Below are 18,539 nucleotides of genomic sequence, written 5' to 3'. Positions count from 1 at the left end.
CCGCGGCCGGCGCGCGGGCTGCACCCCCGGAGCCCCGCCCCGTCGCGGCCGGGGCGCTCGCCCGCGACTCTCCACAGCGCCCGGGGCCAGTAGTGCGGCGCAGCCATGTCGGGCCCGGCGCGTGCGCGCCCCTTCCTGCTGCTGCTCGCGCCCTTCGTGCTCCTGATCTTCACCTGCACCCCATCCACTGCAGTAAGTACCCATTTCTACACGTGTGTTGAGTTCATGTGGCTAGGTAAAGTTTGCTCGTTTCAGATGTTCACGATGATATAACCTCTATCGGCTAAAGAGACATCAACGCGCGAATAAGCGCTGAACTTATCGTTAAGTTTCAGCACATAATAAATAACATTAACTTACCGTCAAGCTGCGCAAAAAATATTCGGCTTAAAATAAAATTACGCCATGAAAATGAAAATAGTCTAAAGCAATTTTCTCAAGAAAATATGTTTTTTTTTGTGTCGGTACTTAATTAACTTCTTCAAACAAATATATATTTTCTGGTGGTATTTTAGTTGTTACGTAATATTTCTTAATTTTTTAAATTAAATTAAGACAAACTTAATCTATGTACATGTGTTTATGGCCTATCATGGCACCATACCATAAATACCGTACAGTAAGGACTTCCTATTTGCAACGGAATCTTAGAGATATTACTTGCCTACATATATCGTCGGGAACCAGCGGATCTACTTTTTATCCCGCCTTTAAGGACCCAACTGATCCCATACACAACTTACAACTTTTTACTTGAAACTAATTTTTCCTCGTCCTTGAACCGCTTTCATGATAATTTTCTTTTCGACTTTTACAAAAATATACTTCGCTTTTCTTGAAGAGACTGTTAACAAAACCACCCTTGAAACAAAGCATTTATTTATACATATTTACAATTCGCTTTAATTTGTTTATTTGAATTGTAACAAAAACTTAACGTTGCAAATTCAGTAACCATGCAACATTATATTATATGTAAGTAGTGTTTCTGGTTTAATAGACATTAGCGACTCAAAATGACATCGAATATGTTATGATCCCTCAAAGTAACTGTAGGTACTGTTTACTACTCATTGGCCTTGAAAATTAGTTAAGTACATGCCTAAACCACAGCATCCCTCTCTTCCCTCCTTCTCCTCCTCGCCCTCCGCAGGGGGGATAGGATGACTGACATTTATATGCAGCTAATAGAACTTATTAGTATATTTGATGAGTATGAGTATGAGAAGGCAAGTACGACCAAAGTTGTTTAGTATCGTCAACAGTGTAGCTAGGAGAGGAAAGATGGGGAAGGGATTTCTTTTTGTTTATATACCTATAGATCCTGAATACATCCACAATAAAGCTTGTCATTTTTAGACTTTTTGTTCTCGTTTCCCGTCTTATTCTAATTCTAGGTGCGAGTTGGAACATAGTTTTTTCAAGCGGCAATATGTTGCGTATTAGTCATCAGAGAGTCTACGTCGTCGTCAAGTTCATAAGACTTATACTAACCGTGGAATATTTGTAATCGTATCAAAAATACACGATGTATACAAATTTGACGGATTTTAATGAACAAGCCACAACGGTATTGCAACTTTAACTTTCAATCGAGTCGGATATAGCAGTTACTGGCTAATTATACAGGTTGATGCTAAAGTCTGTCCGTCTACGCTAGACTCTTAGAGCTAATGTGTAATGAACATAAGTTATACATTTCCATACAAAAAAACTGTTTTATCGTTTTGATTATTAATCCAGTAACTTTAAATCGTTCTCATTTTTTGCAGATTTGTTATTTATAATGTTGGCCCAATGAATAATCAGTAATCCAAGTTTGTGACCTCTAGCGCCGAACGCACCTTTGTCAAAAATAAAAAATAAACCGCGAAAATTTCATTTTTTTTTAGATTTGGGCGATTATAACCCTAAAGGACTAGTTTTTGATGGGCAAATAAGAAGTATACATTTTGTTTTTAAATTTGAACTATATTAAGTTGAAAGTAAAGTTAAGTATTGTTTTAAAAATATATTATTCGGGTTGGAAAATAAATGCGGAATATATTGCCTGACATATGTCCACCACTAACAACAGGCAAATGTGAGTGCAATTTTCAGCATATTTTAGCACGTTCGACGTTATCTTAGTAAATTTGTGTCGGATGGTCGGTTTTAAGTTTTAACTGTTTAAATTACATCAGCTTGTTAGCATATATACACGTTATTTTAGATAGCCCCATAGAAATAAGTCAGAAGCTGCAAAATTTGGGGAATTTGGGTGCCAATCACTGTCACTGTTTCACGAAATTAATCGGGCAAACGTGTTTTGAACAACACAAACATTTGAGAAAAAATTGCTTGCTGCTAGAGGTAGACATTTGGCAGAAAATATCTTCCATATACAATTGCCAACCCTGAATAATATATTCATGAAAAACATATTTAATAAATTTTGCACATAATATAATTAAAATTTAAAAACAAAGTGTATCACTCTTATTTGCCCACTCTGTACCTTCCGAGGATGTTTTTAAAATAGACTAAACTAGCTACAATAAGAGACTAGAATTGTCTCTATAGACCTGATAGTTTCCGAAATAAAGCCTTTCAAAGTTTAACAAGTTTTTCAAGGAAAACATAACATTAATACTTTTAAAACGCTAAGTTAAGTATTTTTTTTTAAGATATTTTTTCGGTTTTTAGTTAATTTTGACCAAGTTGCGTTCGACGCTCGACACAAACTGGGATTTATTCATTGGGCCAACATTCTAAACAAGTCAGCAAAAAATCAGAAATACCGGATTTGATGCAAAGGAACCCCGTACTATCAGGCGACAAAGTTACTGGACTATTTAATAAAGTTCTTCTTTCGTTTGATACGCGGCCAAATTACTAGCCCTTTCTTGTTATCTCTCATTTCACTCAAAGTGCGTCCTATATCCAGCATAGCACTCCGTCCCCGTCGACCAACTCTATTCGCTGTACCAGCGAGACGAGCTCATGCTCTGTCTCAGTCTCCACTGCACCATGCCTTAACTCTTCTCCATGATATACTGAACAGCGACAGCAAAGTCAATATGTTTCCAGCACGGAATCGCATTTTTTTTCGATTAGCAGCCAATACTTGGGATCTATCACGACTTTAAGTTCCATACATTCGTGATATGCGTAATATTGTGTAAGGAAGCACAGTTGTTCTTTATCCTTCGTGCTGGTATTGGGTCTCAGTACTCTGGATAACATCATGCGAAGTATTCCAAAATTGAACTACAAGCGTACTTAGCGAAAAGTTTTTTTTTTTTTCACTTCATCCCATCACATTTGCTTGCTGTGATAACTCGAACCTTGACGTTTATAACTCAAAAAATAGACATATTGTTTTATTCTCCTCTTTTATATTGTCGAAGTTATCTATAAAATCTACCAACAACCTCTGTAACTCGATTTGAAGAAAACAATAACAGCGTTATTCATAACCGCGCTACACGCCTCAATTAGTTATTGAATCTGTCATTTTGAGGCATGTACTTGTATTAAGAAAGGGATTAAACATAAATTAACTAGGTGATTGAGCTTGTAAAGTTTTATGAATAAGGTGTAAGACTGTATTTTATGCGTTTGTATTTTTACGGTATTTATACTTTTATTGTACGAATATTTTTATTCATTTTACCTATGTAAACCTCTTTAGGACGAACAAAAACCCCTCTAAGTTTACACCCTGTCCTCGAATCGACTTTTAAGCATTTCCTTTGAGATTCGTGTTATCGAGGTTCTACTGTATTTTATGATAGGTGGGCCAAAATACTTTTAAATGCCTAATAAAACTTGTGTATAAATTTTGTTTCGAGAGACAAATTAGTTAATAAAAGATAACATTTCATTACTTTTTTATTTTCATTTAGAATATTTATAATGTTTCCTATAATACTCGTAGTCTATCTTCGCTGCAGCGAAGTTGTCACCATAACTATAAGTAAGTAAATAAACACTAGTATTATTTGTGCTGATATTTATAAAACATGGGATATCCCAACAACAACTGCGCTACTTTATTAAAACCTCATATATTTTATTAGACATTTTTTTTCAGGAAGAGCATTTGTTAGTGGTATATTACAAGAAACTTTTGGAGTCCAAGTATTACAATAAATATTACTGTATATTATTTTTATTATATAAATTTTGCTAATAGATCTTTTGGGCACAGTGGTAACGCAGTGGTAATAATTACAGAGTTACCTACAGTAAAATAGTTGAAATTAAAGAAAAATATAGAGTTTTCATTGTGCAAGTTTATTAGTTAAGTATTAAATGTTCTCATATAAACCTAAAATGTTTGCGTGATAAATAGATTTCAATTAGAAATGGGACAAGTTTTTAGGCATCAAAAATTATTTTGGCCCAGGTGCGTACGGAAGCAAGAGTGTAAAGCTCGGTATGTATATACCGCACACAAATCGTAAGCTTGAAGAGCGGAAATGTATGACGTCAACGTTATGTATACGCTTACGCTCTCATTTTTCGGAGTGACTCTCTTACACAACATTTGCCGGGATCAGAGTGTGATCACTGAATATGATTTCAATGACAGTTTATTTCGTGGGTTTACATTCTTAACAGTTCCAGAGAAACAAAACAGTGTTATGAAGAATTTTTATTCAAGTAACGTAAAGACTAAAACTAAAATCAGCAAAATGTAGGCAAAAGTTATGATAGTGTTGATTAAGCGGATTAATCTCTAGTCTGTTTAGTTCAAAGAACTGAGGTAAGAGAATGTAAGTATATCAATTGCAATTGCTTATCAAATCATCATCATTTAAAAAAATACTTACTTAAAGAACATCTCTCCCTTACTGCTTGTATAGAACGGTCTCGTCTGAAAATATCGATACGGACAAAGTGCCAAAAATATGTATACACTATATTAATATATGGGCAATAAGGTCGTGTATATAGACTTTTGGCACTTTGTTCGCATTGATATTCTTAGACGTGACTGTACAGTTATTTTTACTCTGTGGCTGATATGTTGCTGATATGTACGTAGGTCACTAGATAAGTTTTGCAATAGACAAATATGAAACAATGAGGTGGCCTATCACATGATATTTCCATAGACAATGTTTGGGCCGAAAACATTTACTTTATTTTTTAAATTTACTTATTAAAAAATAGATTTAAACTTTGAAAACGTCGGCGTGGACTAAGGGCGATTTACGCATATTTTATACAACATTTTCATTTCATACAAAGTTAAGATTTTTTATAAGTAAATTTAAAAAGAAAGTAAATGTTTTCCAGACAATCATTGTCTATGGAAACATAGTTTTAAAATAGTACATTACGATACAAGTGCGAAAAATAGGAAATTCGAAACGAGTGGCGATAAATTAAAACACGACCGAAGGGAGTGTTTTAAATCGAAACGAGTTGCGAATTACCTATTCGCACATGTATCGTACAACGTTTTACAGTACATATGGCCCTTTAAATGTTCGACACAGTAACGTAATATGCTACTTCTCGCACTAGTGCTATAAAGTAGCCCCATATGTACTGTAAAGTATATTTAAACTTTGAAAACGTCGGCGTGGACTAAGGGCGATTTACGCATATTTTATACAACGTTTTCATTTCATACAAAGTTAAGATTTTTTATAAGTAAATTTAAAAAGAAAGTAAATGTTTTCCAGACAATCATTGTCTATGGAAATATAGTTTTAAAAAGTATATGTGAAAGGCCACCTGTTTGTTTTATATTTGTCTCTTGCAAAACTTATCTAGTGACCTATGTATTGATATAGCTATATTTCAGTTTATTTTATATAAATAAATATTATAGGACATTATTACACAAATTGACAAAGTCCCACAGTAAGCTCAAGAAGGCTTGTGTTGAGGGTACTTAGACAACGATATAAATAATATACAATACAATACAATACAATACAAATACTCTTTATTGCACACCTCAATACAGAAACACTACAAATAATACAACACATAAAAAAGAGGTAAACAACAGGCGGTCTTATCGCTAAAAAGCGATCTCTTCCAGACAACCATAAGGTGGCGGAATTTAAAAAAAAATTATGTTATGTCAGTAATATATAAATACTTAAATACATAGAAAACACCCATGACTCAGGACAAATATCCATGCTCATCACACGAATAAATGCCCTTACCAGCATTTCACCTTATTTGAACCCGGGACCATCAGCTTCGTAGGCAGGGTCACTACCCACTAGGCCAAACCGGTCGTCAAATATACAGGGTCAAATTTTAACCACCGTTCATACTCTGCGTAGCGACTTTATAGGTCATGCTGAACGATTTTTATTATATGGCCAATGCCGAAATTGCAAAATAAATTTGGCTGTCCCATAGAAATCAGCGGCATGACATCAGCCGGAATGTATGAAACAGCAAAATCTTATTAGAAGTTGTTGACGGCACGGTACAGTATGACCTATAAAGTTATTACGTAGAGTATGAAAGGTGGTTCAAATTTCACCCTGTATATTTATATGTCCAGTAGTGACAAGAAATCTATCATACTGCTATTTTTTGCAGGCAATTAAAGTCTAATAGTCTATATCATGTAAACATGGGCAGCCACGTTACCAAAATGCAGATTGCGGATAATAAATATTGATTTTTATTTGAAAACACTCAAAAGCAAATCTTATCAACAATAAAATCTAGATGGAGCGAAAATTCGCCCTCGTTACCACAGGTTTTTAGTTTGAAAATAAATCGCATCATTACTTTACAACTTAATACCCACCGGACTACCGCAACAACTCAGACAAACTAATTATTTTAAAAAAGAACCAAGTTTGATCGAATTGTCGGTCTCATATGCCCCTAATTGTAAATTTCATCGAAATAGCCAGAGCCGTTTTTGAGAATTTATTAAAACAATCATGCAAATGTATCTGAAAAGGTATGATAGATTATTTGCCTCTACTGTTTGTCTATTTGTATGTTTAATTAGTTAAAAGTGGGTTAGGTTAGGTTAGAACTGCGACCCCGCGGAGACAAACTGGCGCTAGAAAAGTGGGTTAGGTTAGGTTAGAACTGCGACCCCGCGGAAACAAACTGGCACTAGAAAAGTGGGTTAGGTTAAGTTAGAATTGCGACCCCGCGGAGACAAACTGGCGCTAGAAAAGTGGGTTAGGTTAGGTTAGAACTGCGACCCCGCGGAAACAAACTGGCGCTAGAAAAGTGGGTTAGGTTAGGTTAGAACTGCGACCCCGCGGAAACAAACTGGCACTAGAAAAGTGGGTTAGGTTAACAATAGGGTTGACAATTTTATTAACTTACCCACCCAATTAATAACATTAACTCCTACGCAAATTACATTGCAAACTCATGCGATTCGATGTTTTGACACAGCGGAAAAGTAATATTTCGGAGGTAAAACTTTACGCCAAATAAATTAGTTGGCAAATGAAACTTCGGGATTTCAATAAGTGGCGATTCGAATCATAAGCGAAATGAAATTGCGACGAAATAAAAATAGGGGACATAATAATATGGGAAACGTAATTTCGGGCAAACAATAATTACGCGAAGTGGAAAAAAGGGAAACGTTTTCGGGCTAATAATATTCGGAGTAACGAATTTCGACATTATGATAGGTAACCAATAATACCAATATTGTATAATGTGTGGACTACTTCTTGTACCGACGACAAAATCTAACATAATGTAGGTATGTTATGGTGTTGGTATTTCACATATTTTTTTACTAGTTATATACGTACACGGGTTACGGTGTTTTAATCGAATTCGGCGTATGGCTAAGTATTAGTAAGATAAAATTAAAGTATTGATTAACTTCAAAATGGAGTTAATTACAATAACAGTGTCTTTGAGAAATCAACTTTAAATTCAAGGAATGCACCCTTAAAATAAACGGAATTAAAAAAATACTGTACCTATTAAAGTAAAAATAATAGGAAACAAGTAGGTGTAAAGTAATAGGATAATTAGGATACAAGGTTTTAAAGTTTTCTATTTTATTAAAATATCTCGTCTTATCGTGGTTGATGACGTCAAACCATTACATCATTATTGTTATAATTGTAATTAGTCAAACTTGACTATTTCATTAAAAACATTACGGATTTACGCTGTAACAATTGGACACATCCTTACTTCCGCGTGACAGATATTTACATGGACACCCACTTCAACTCCTAAAACAATTTCATATGAACTAAAATTTTAATATTTTCAGTCAAAATTTGTAAAATCAGTTTTAACTAGCTACTTTTGCAACTGATGGCCGATTGAGTAGCCATGGTATGATAATCAGTTCTGTGATAATGGGAATGGAAGATGACCACAGGATATCTTTAATAAAATAACACTATAGCAGCTACTCTATCTCATCAAAACCGTTACACGGGCTTTGCACGGGTTACACAAAAGCCTACTAAATCATACCCTTAAACCTTCCTCAAGAATCACTATATTGATAGCTGATAACCGCATGAAAATCTGTTCAAAAGTTTTTGAGTATATTGCGAACATACATACAAACAGACAGATGCGGCGGGGGACTTTGTTTTATAAGGTCAATTAACAGCTGTAACGAAAACTAAACAAGTACAATCAAATATCAAATATCAAACATTTATTCAGCAAATAGGCCACAGGGGCACTTTTACATGTCCATTTTTACAAACAATAAATTAAAAAAAAAAACAATTACAAATATCGAATCTATGAAATAATAAATACTTTATTAGAGATGTATACTGTCTCTAAATGTCAAATTACACAAAAAAAACTATGATAAAAAAATAAAACCATAAAATACTAAAATTCTTTAGAGATGTAAGTCTCTAAGTGTCAGAGATAAAATATAAAAAAGATATTAAATTATCCTTAGAGATGTAGAGGGTCGCCAAGGCTTGAATTCTTATATAAATAATTAAAAGACAAAAAAATTAAAACAGACAAGAACCGAATGAAGTGTCTCACGTTAATGTCACTCAAAAGTAAAGTTACATACTTTAACATAACCAGTGCCCCTAGTGTAAATATTTTCGACAGCGAAACGTTACGTACGCGTTTGCGTTAAGTCTCATTTTGTATGGGTTTTTGAACAGCGCGCCAAGCGGGACGTTTTGGAAAGTCAAAAATCTCATACAAAATGACACTTAACGCAAACGCGTACGTAACGTTTCGCTGTCGAAAATATTTACACTAGGGGTACTGTACCCCGTGTAAGCTTAAACAGACCAGTCTCCACAAACAGCACCCGTTCACGAGTATGACGTGTATCTCAGCCATCGCCTCCCTCAACCTTCATTCGGGAAAGTGGCGACCCGATCAACGACGCCACCGTAAGTAAAGACTTTTAAGCGAGCATGACATGTTCAAGCTGCCGGGTTGTATTAATATAAATATAATAAAAAAATTGTGAATAACCTGAAATGAAATCTTAGTAAGACATTTGCTTCTAAATAGTATTCTTCACTCTTAAGTAAAAATGATTTGTATAATGAATTTTAAAAACCCCAAGTTTCTCCGACATTCTTTGATATAAAGACGATTAATCAACTTATTTTGCCGAGCGATACTAGTCCCAAGGCCGAAATATGATATGCTGATTATTTCAGCATATGAGTTACGCTCAATTTTTTTGCAATGTTTTGTTAGCGGATGAGAGTCAAAGGCAAAACCTTATCGTATTATAGTCGAAGTTGCCATCACAATTAGCATTTCATTGATACTGGCTCATTAATACTTTAACGATAACATAGATAATTATATACAACGACTGAGATTATGTAATGTCTGAGATAAAGGCTATCAAAAACTTGCCTCTGTGCTTAATATATTTAAATTTTGTACCACGACGACCGAATTTCGATCAAGTTAAGGCGCAATTTAATACTGTTTTTGCTGGAAAATCTTACTATATTGGCGCCGATTCAGCCTTCAATGACTTCAATTGCTTAAAATAAATAAAGTTTTGTAAGTTTTGACAGTTGGTCAAGTAAAGTGATTGCCATTTTTTACAATAGTGGCCATATGATGGCCATGTCACAACCGTCACACAATAACAGCACCGCTTAATTGACGTGGGGGTGTAGATTCAGCTGTATTGATTCGACAAAGTAGGTAGGTACTTTTTACTAAATCGAGGCTATGAAGTTCAGACAACATTTGAAGGTTCGGTTATTCCACCTGACCGTTATGTTAAGCCCGCCGTTCATACCAGTATACAATATAGGTATTTGCCTCAAATACGTCTACTACGTATTAGTACATATATCTAAATTGTTTTCTCTTATAACGATTAGAGTACCTTTATCATCTCTCCTAATCGGAAAGTTCACTTAGTTCTCCTTTCATAGGCTGATAGCCGGGTGGAAAATTGTATTTCCCACCCTAGAGTGGAAATATTTTTTTTTTTTTGTACTTCGAGCAACGGCTAACAGCCATATACTTGTATGCCATATTATTCAGTTAAAGCTCTCATATTAGCTTCCGCATTTTCATACTAAGTATTACGAGTATTAAAAAAATATACCAATTGTATTTAATATTTAAATGTATGAAATAAACATAAATATTTGTTAATAAATCAAGATAAATGTTTAAAATATTATCATTACATTACATTCTTTCATACGGTTCCACTTTATTTAAAGCGCGTATACATTTAAGATCGGATTGTTTATGGTTTTAAATTTTTATCCTATCAAAATGTAAATGGCGCCAATTCCTGCAGTCATAATTCATAACCTATATTTCTTGTTTGTGTTTGACTTTCCTCATAGTCGAAATGAAAAGTAGAGTGTTTAACTCGGGTAAAAGTAACCATCCCACCCTCGAACTATTGGCGCTCTCATTCCACCCTTGGTTAACAATCTACTATTTTCTACTCGTCGACTGTAATGGTTGAATTAAGATTACGTATACCGAACTGTTATTGGATACTTTTCATGTATGGGCTCCCAATTCAATTATAATATTAATTTTGAAACGGTCTAGTCAACTATAATTAAATTGACCAAACACAGCTCGCCGCGGTCAAGAGGACTAAACAAAACGATAGCTCAAATTAATTATTTAGTTTAGGTTGTATGGTAAAAACAATTGTTTCATAAGTCATAAACGCACATATGACACCCTTAATACAGCAACATCCATAGGCTCAGAAAACCGCTTAGCGTTGTTTGTACGCCATAAACACATAGGCTACGGTGCCCAAAATCAAGAAAAAAACTGTCTGAAAATTGAATTTAGCAAGGAGCAAGTACCAGGACCTCATGAGTTATAAGGTGTCGCTGACCAACCCGCCGGGCCCCAGCGGCCGGGGCGCGTACGAGTATGAAGCTATCGCGGCTGCCCGCGTATCTTAAATAGTCCTTCATTCTCTATAGTTCCAACCAGTAGATCCAAGATGTACTTTTGGTTTGTTTACCTATATGATTCTATTAGTTTAAAGTATTATTTTTGTTGACTCGTAGAAAAAGTATTGAATACAATAATGATATAATCAAGCTTTTCAATCTCGTGCCTTACTTAGGAAACTCAGCAAGCTTCGTTGCCTGAACGCGGTACTCGACTGAAAAGCTCTCTATTATATCACGATTGTATAAAATACTATTTTATACCTCTACTCTACTAATAACTGAAATAATATTTTTCTCAGGAGGTAATTCAAACTTTATTCTAAGAACATTCAACATTCTCAGAAGGTTGATGTCCAAAAAAAATAAGGTTCCTAATTAAGTGTTTTATGTCTATTCACAACGCTTTAAAAAAATCTACTTTCCAAATTTCATAATCGGTTTTGTAATCTAGCCGTGAAATCTAAACAAACCCACAAAGGTTAGTTTTAAGTTTTCAGTACAGAATTGTAAAAAGCTTTCTTTGATCGTTAGCCGCAGATAAGTAAGTATAGCCTATTTTTAAACAGTGTTACATGCAATTAAGTGCGTTGCTCAATACAAGTTTCTTTGTAAAGTAATTCGGTCTTATATCAAGTGTTACGGTAACCTTTGCACTATTATCATTTATCATTTTTATTTGGTATAAACTCATCTACTGGCAACAACATGCCCTTATCATTCCATGGCCGCGTGACCTAAAAATGATTTTATTAATAAAAGAATCAACTCAACGTCGTTGTTAATAATGCATCCTGATATAGGCATTATGAATGAAGTGAACTAGATCATTCATAAAATCGCGGTCATTACAAGTACAGTTACAGTCAGCTGCAAATATATATCAAATCATGCCACAAGTAAAAATTGTGTACCACATCGAATAAGCTTTACAAATAGTTATTTTTTTCAAATAGGCCAAAGTTTCTGTTTAACTTTTGAACCCTAAATCATATATCAACATTCCTAAGGTAACAATAAGATTAAAACAAGCAAATGACCATACCGTATTTAATATAATTAAAAAACTTAATAATAACAAAAGCCCTGGCATCGACAAAATTCGTGTTTCAGATTTAAAATACATCATAACCGAAATCACACCCCTAATTACCCACCTAATAAACACCTGTATCAAAACGTCATCCTTGCCCAACAGGTTAAAGGTCGGCATCATACGTCCTATCCACAAAAAAGGTCCGTACACTGACTACAATAATTATAGGCCTATAACGATCCTTCCATGTATGGACAAAGTAATTGAGAGATACATTGGGAATGAATTGAACAAATTTTTAAATAGTAATAACATAATTAATAACAAACAATATGGTTTCCAACAAAACCGGAGTACCTCTCAATTACTAACTAAATTTACAAATGAAGTCAATGGCTATTTAAATGAGCATAAACATGTAATTACCACCTTTATTGACTTCAGCAAAGCATTTGATACTTTGAATTACAACATCTTATTTTCCAAACTGCAGCAAAATGGTATACAAGGACCCTTACTGTACTGGTTCCAAAATTACCACAGCAACCGTTATACACGGGTGAAGATCGCCGACGCACTCAGCGACCCGCTACTCACGGAGGAGGGCACGGCGCAGGGGTCCATAGTCAGTCCTACCGAATACTTGATCTACGTTAACGACATGTGCAACATATTTAGTGAGGGTTCTGTATACCAATTTACGGACGACATATGCCTGCTTACTGCTAATCATGATTTACTCGAAGCTCAAAAAGCCATGCAACACAACTTCGATTTACTATGCAAATGGGCTCATGACGTAGGTATTACAATAAACGCTAAAAAAACTAAAATTATCCACATTCGATCACCGTACAATAAAGAAATACGGACCCCTAACATCATAGCACACGAAAACCATTGCTTACATAACCCTAGCAATAATTGTAAATGCGAAACGCTTGAACTCGTCAAACAGCACACTTACTTAGGCCTAATTATAGATAATAACTTTAATTGGAGACCACACATAGATCACATATGCTCAAAACTTAGATCTGTCATGGCTAACTTAACATTGCTTAAATATAAACTCCCATTCAATACACTACGGATGCTTTACCTATCACTCGCCGACTCGATTATATGTTATGGTATCACAAGCTACGGGCGGACATAAAAAACCTACTTAGAACAAATCTATAACCTGCAATTAGCACTTATAAAAACAATCGTACCGAATAAAATCAGAGAAAAGTATAAAAATGATAAAAAGGGTCTATTTAAACACTGCAATGTTATTAACGTCTTTAATAGGTTTTGCCTGTCCTTAGTATTAGAGGAGTGTGAAATTATACCCTCATTAGATAAAATAAGGGTTCCTAGTTGACTACGGAACCCTAAAAACTCGCTCAAGTAAGTTACGTACTTTAGATTATTTACCTTCATATCCAATACCAAAAAGTAACAATGTATATGGTAAAAGAGTAACCGACTTTCTACTCCCACATATACTAAACACCTTACCTAAGAACTTACTGTATAATCTCATTAACACTGAAGGAAACCATGTCAAATGTATGTCATTACTAAAAAAATACTACCTAAGCCCAGAGCAATGTATATTAGATATAAGTACAGAGATAATGTTTAAATATAAATTAAGTTTACTGATCACCTGTAAGAGCTGTCGTTGTAAATTGATTCTACTGTCTCATACATAAGGCCGATATTTAAACGATAGATACAATAACAGCTTCGACAGGAAGATATAACTAAGTATGTAATAATAGTATTAAGCATACGCGGATCGGTCCGCGCGATCTCGCCAACTATTACATAAGCCCTAGAGGTTTTCAATAGTGGCTTTTTGTGTTAAATCTTGTTTCAAAATTAATAGTTACTAATAAAATAAAATAAAACTCCTCGTGTTATTTATCGATATCAGAGTAAAAAAAAAAGCGGCCAAGTGCGAGTCGGACTCGCGCATGAAGGGTTCCGTACCATTTAAGACGTATTAAAAAAAATCTACTTGCTAGATCTTGTTCAACATTAAATTTTACCACTTTGGACACACATTTTACCACTTTGGAAGTGTCTCTCGCGCAAACTATTCAGTTTAGAAAAAAATGATATTAGGAACCTAAATATCATTTTTGAAGACCTATCCATAGATACCCCACACGTATGGGTTTGATGAAAAAATTTTTTTTTTAAATTTTATGACGTATTAAAAAAAAAACTACTTACTAGATCTCGTTCAAACCAATTTTCGGTGGAAATTTGCATGACAATGTATATCATATATTTTTTTTAGTTTTTTCATTCTGTTATTTTAGAAGTTACGGGGGGGGGGGCACACATTTTACCACTTTGGAAGTGTCTCTCGCGCAAACTATTCATTTTAGAAAAAAATGTTATTAGAAACCTTAATATCATTTTTGAAGACCTATCCATAGATACCCCACACGTATGGGTTTGATGAAAAAAGATTTTTTGAGTTTCAGTTCTAAGTATGGGGAACCCCCAAAATTTACTGTTTTTTTTCTATTTTTGTGTGAACATCTTAATGCGGTTCATAGAATACATCCACTTACTAAGTTTGAACAGTATAGCTCTTATAGTTTCGGAAAAAAGTGGCTGTGACAGAATCGGACAGACAGACGGACATGACGAATCTATAAGGGTTCCGTTTTTTGCCATTTGGCTACGGAACCCTAAAAACAATTTGACTGAACCACGACCGACCTTAGACGTTGCGACTTGTGCTGCGGTTTCAAAGCACGAGGGTTATATCATCTTTCCTACGGAGTGACACACAATTTTTTCCACCACAATAACGTGACGAAAATATTTTCTGTAAAACATTTATTCAATATCACTAGCTTAAATAATATTATGGACAAGAATAATTTCCTCATAGGTGATGTAAAAAGTAGTATGTGTCACATTTTTTTTATACTACGTCGGTGGCAAACAAGCATACGGCCCGCCTGATGGTAAGCAGTTTCCGTAGCCTATGTACGCCTGCAACTCCAGAGGACCGTTGCCGACCCTAAACCCCCCTACCCCTCGTTGAGCTCTGGCAACCTTACTCGCCGGCAGGAACACAACACTATGTGTAGGGTCTAGTGTTATTTGGCTGCGGTTTTCTGTAAGGTGGAGGTACTTCCCCAGTTGGGCTCTGCTCTAGATCTGGAATAACATCGCTGTGCTGTCCTTGTGCCCTACCACACAAAGCGAGATGACATTCACAATGCCCATACCTCTGTTTTGGACGTAGTTTAAGGACGTACCCGGGTCTAAAACATGACTCACATGGTAGCAAAATTATTTCCACATTGGGCGTTAACATTTGAATCTCTAATTACGCTCAGGATTAAATGTACGCCCACGCCGTAAATATGTCATTTTGCTTCCTTGAGACCCAATCTACTATTGCCGCCCAAGAGGATAAAATGAAATTTTCTCAAACTTGCTATGAAATGATGACATGACTTACGTCAAATTAGGTCCGGAAATACCACATATCAGGTGCGATGAGTGATGATGATATGTAAAGGAATTTCATACTACCTTACACATCTTAGGGCTGTAAAGTAACCTTCTCTTGTTTTTAAACGTCAAATTATGGCACGTCTTGGCATTCAACCTTAAAAAAACCTATAAGCAAAATTCTGCCATTATATTTTTTTCTTTTTTTTGTCTTTTCTGGTTTTTTTTTGTGTTTGTTAAATACTATTTCGGGGTTCCATAGGGAACGAAAATTTGATTGTTTTTGCACTACGACGCACGGTTTAGGAGATACAGCCATATAAAGATTTTTTTTCAGTCATACAGAAATCTTAATCAAATTTTCGTTCCCCTTTGAAACCCGACGCACTGAATAACCCATCACATTAGGACATGAAACAATCATCATCATCATCATCCTATTATTTTATTATTATTTCATTGCAAGTTTGAGAAAAGCATTATACAAATCTCGGCGAGAAACGGGGTTGCCGGCCGCGTATCCCTATCCGTCCTCGCTACGCTCGGCCGTCTATATCTACTTGGCCTGCAACCCTTCGTTTCCCGTCCTCTATAGTAATGTACTATTACTCATCCATTTTTAAGTATAAATAGAGCCTTTTTGGAGAGCTGTAAAATATATTTTTCTCCGTTTCTAGGGCAATTTATTAATAAGTGTGGCAGATACTTTTGTTGAGTTGTTTAGGATTTTATTAAAGGCTGAAATATGTACACAAAACAGTCCAGAGAAAACCCTCATTGCGATAGTTCAGTGGTTGGCAAACAGCGGCTCGCGAGCCGCATGCGGCGTTTTGGATATACAATTGCGGCTCGCGCGTTAAGTCACCCATAAAATTTATGGCTCTTTGAGATTCCTGAAACTATGGTAACTTCTACCAAAAAGAAAGAAAGGAAGGAGAAGAGAGAAATAAGTTTTTGCCGACCCCTGGGATCAATTGATAGGACCTATTTTTAACGGGAGTATTATGTTTTCAATAAAAAAAAAACGTAAATATACTTTACACTTCTATGAAACCGCAGCTTATAATTGACTGTGCCCCCAGGGTTGATTCTATTCAAATCTCCTCAATCATCCTGTATTTAGATAATAAATGCTTCGATAGGGAAAATTCAATTGTCAATCTTCATCATCTGTTAACGCTATTTCAGTACCTCGAAGGCTTCGTAACATTGTATTGACACCGAACTTAGGACTATTACTTACGAGTAATTATATACCTGAGTGCCTTTAAGCTCCTTCGGATACTTATTTATTACATACGATTGAAATTATAAAAACTGCAAAAATACTTAATGACCTGCCGGAAGACTTTGTTCTGAATACTTTGGTAGGTAGTTTAGGCCAACTGACTAGGTCGTCGATCATTTTGGTATCAGAGGATTTATTTAAGTCTGTTGTAAGATAATTACCTAATTTCGTCATAGGTTCGTAATGTTATGTTAAAAGTAGGTAATTTTATGCCTCCGATTCAAAATAGGTCGATTCACAAGAACTGACACACCATTTGTATGATATTTACCGAAACTACGGAATTGTCTTCAATTCATAAAAACGGTCAGTCATAGCTAAGATAATCATGTCAAAGGGCACAGTGATTCGCTATTCTATATACTTAGATGTAATACAAAACATTTGTGTATCAACTATCAAATTTAAATACGAACTTCCTGCCAAAATATAAGGTAAAAAAGTAATAGGTATAATGAATTGTTAATTATTTAATATGCACTTATATAATGGAGACATACACTAAAATAAATGTTCATTGCCACAAAAAATATAAACAATGTAAGTCTAAGACCTACTCGATATAAAGCCATTATTGAAATTAATGTTAGAGATATTTCAAACAAGTTAAATTACTCAGATTGATTTTTATAACGATAAAAAGGTAAATGAATGAAACAAAATACGTCAGTATTTTTATACGCTGTTGTTTAGCTTATTTCGGGAATAAGCATTTTCCGTGCCTATGTCGAAAATTTAAACGGCCTGCACGAAGTAAACGATGTACTGCAAAAAGTTGTTCAATACACGTGCCAATAGGTGTTTCGCAACTCGTGTCGATTTGTGTTTTAATTTATAACCAAATTTCCTACTTTCCGCACTTGTATCGCAAATAACTATTATATTTCATACCGGTCCCATGGGAAATCTTGTTCAGTATTACCACCTTAATATTATATACATGCAAAAAATACAATTATATCTAATAACTAATAATTTATTTTTTTAGATTAGTTTTATTTATTTTTAGATTTAGATTTTAAGTTTTATAGGTTATATAATGTGTAAATGAGTGTTATTAAATACTATTCAAAGTACTGAGAATAAAAAGTATAACTAAGATTCATAAGATGTAATATTTCTTTAGATGTAATTATTATTATTATCGTATGACTTTATCCTCGTTATAGGCATTTTACATTATAGTTCTTATATCATAAATCTATATCTAAGTTTAATAGCCAATCCCTGGGAACCGCTATAAGCTCATAGAGGTCTTCAATTCTTCCAGCATACCGTCTCCTAGGACACTGCTCTACTACGAGTATATGCGCAATCGTTTGGTCCGACGCACCGCAGTCGCAACCAGGAGAGGTCTTGTAGCCCTTGTGCAGAG

At 34.9% G+C, this 18,539-nt stretch overlaps 1 protein-coding gene across 1 annotated transcript in view; it reads left to right on the top strand.

Annotated features, from left to right (window-relative positions):
- The first annotated feature begins 22 nt into the window (after window positions 1–22).
- Window positions 23–18,539, top strand: part of LOC133518225 (collagen alpha-2(IV) chain-like) — a 60,468-nt gene continuing 41,951 nt past the window's right edge. The window contains exon 1 of the mRNA XM_061851857.1: window positions 23–192. Coding sequence (XP_061707841.1) covers window positions 106–192 — 87 coding nt within the window. The 5' untranslated portion in view covers window positions 23–105. The remainder of the gene's footprint in view (window positions 193–18,539) is intronic.

The sequence above is a fragment of the Cydia pomonella genome, chromosome 5, assembly GCF_033807575.1.
Source record: "Cydia pomonella isolate Wapato2018A chromosome 5, ilCydPomo1, whole genome shotgun sequence".
NCBI classification, from domain to species: Eukaryota; Metazoa; Arthropoda; class Insecta; order Lepidoptera; family Tortricidae; genus Cydia; species Cydia pomonella.
The sequence above is the reverse complement of the archived record's forward strand: the minus strand, read 5'-3'. Positions and strand labels throughout refer to the sequence as shown.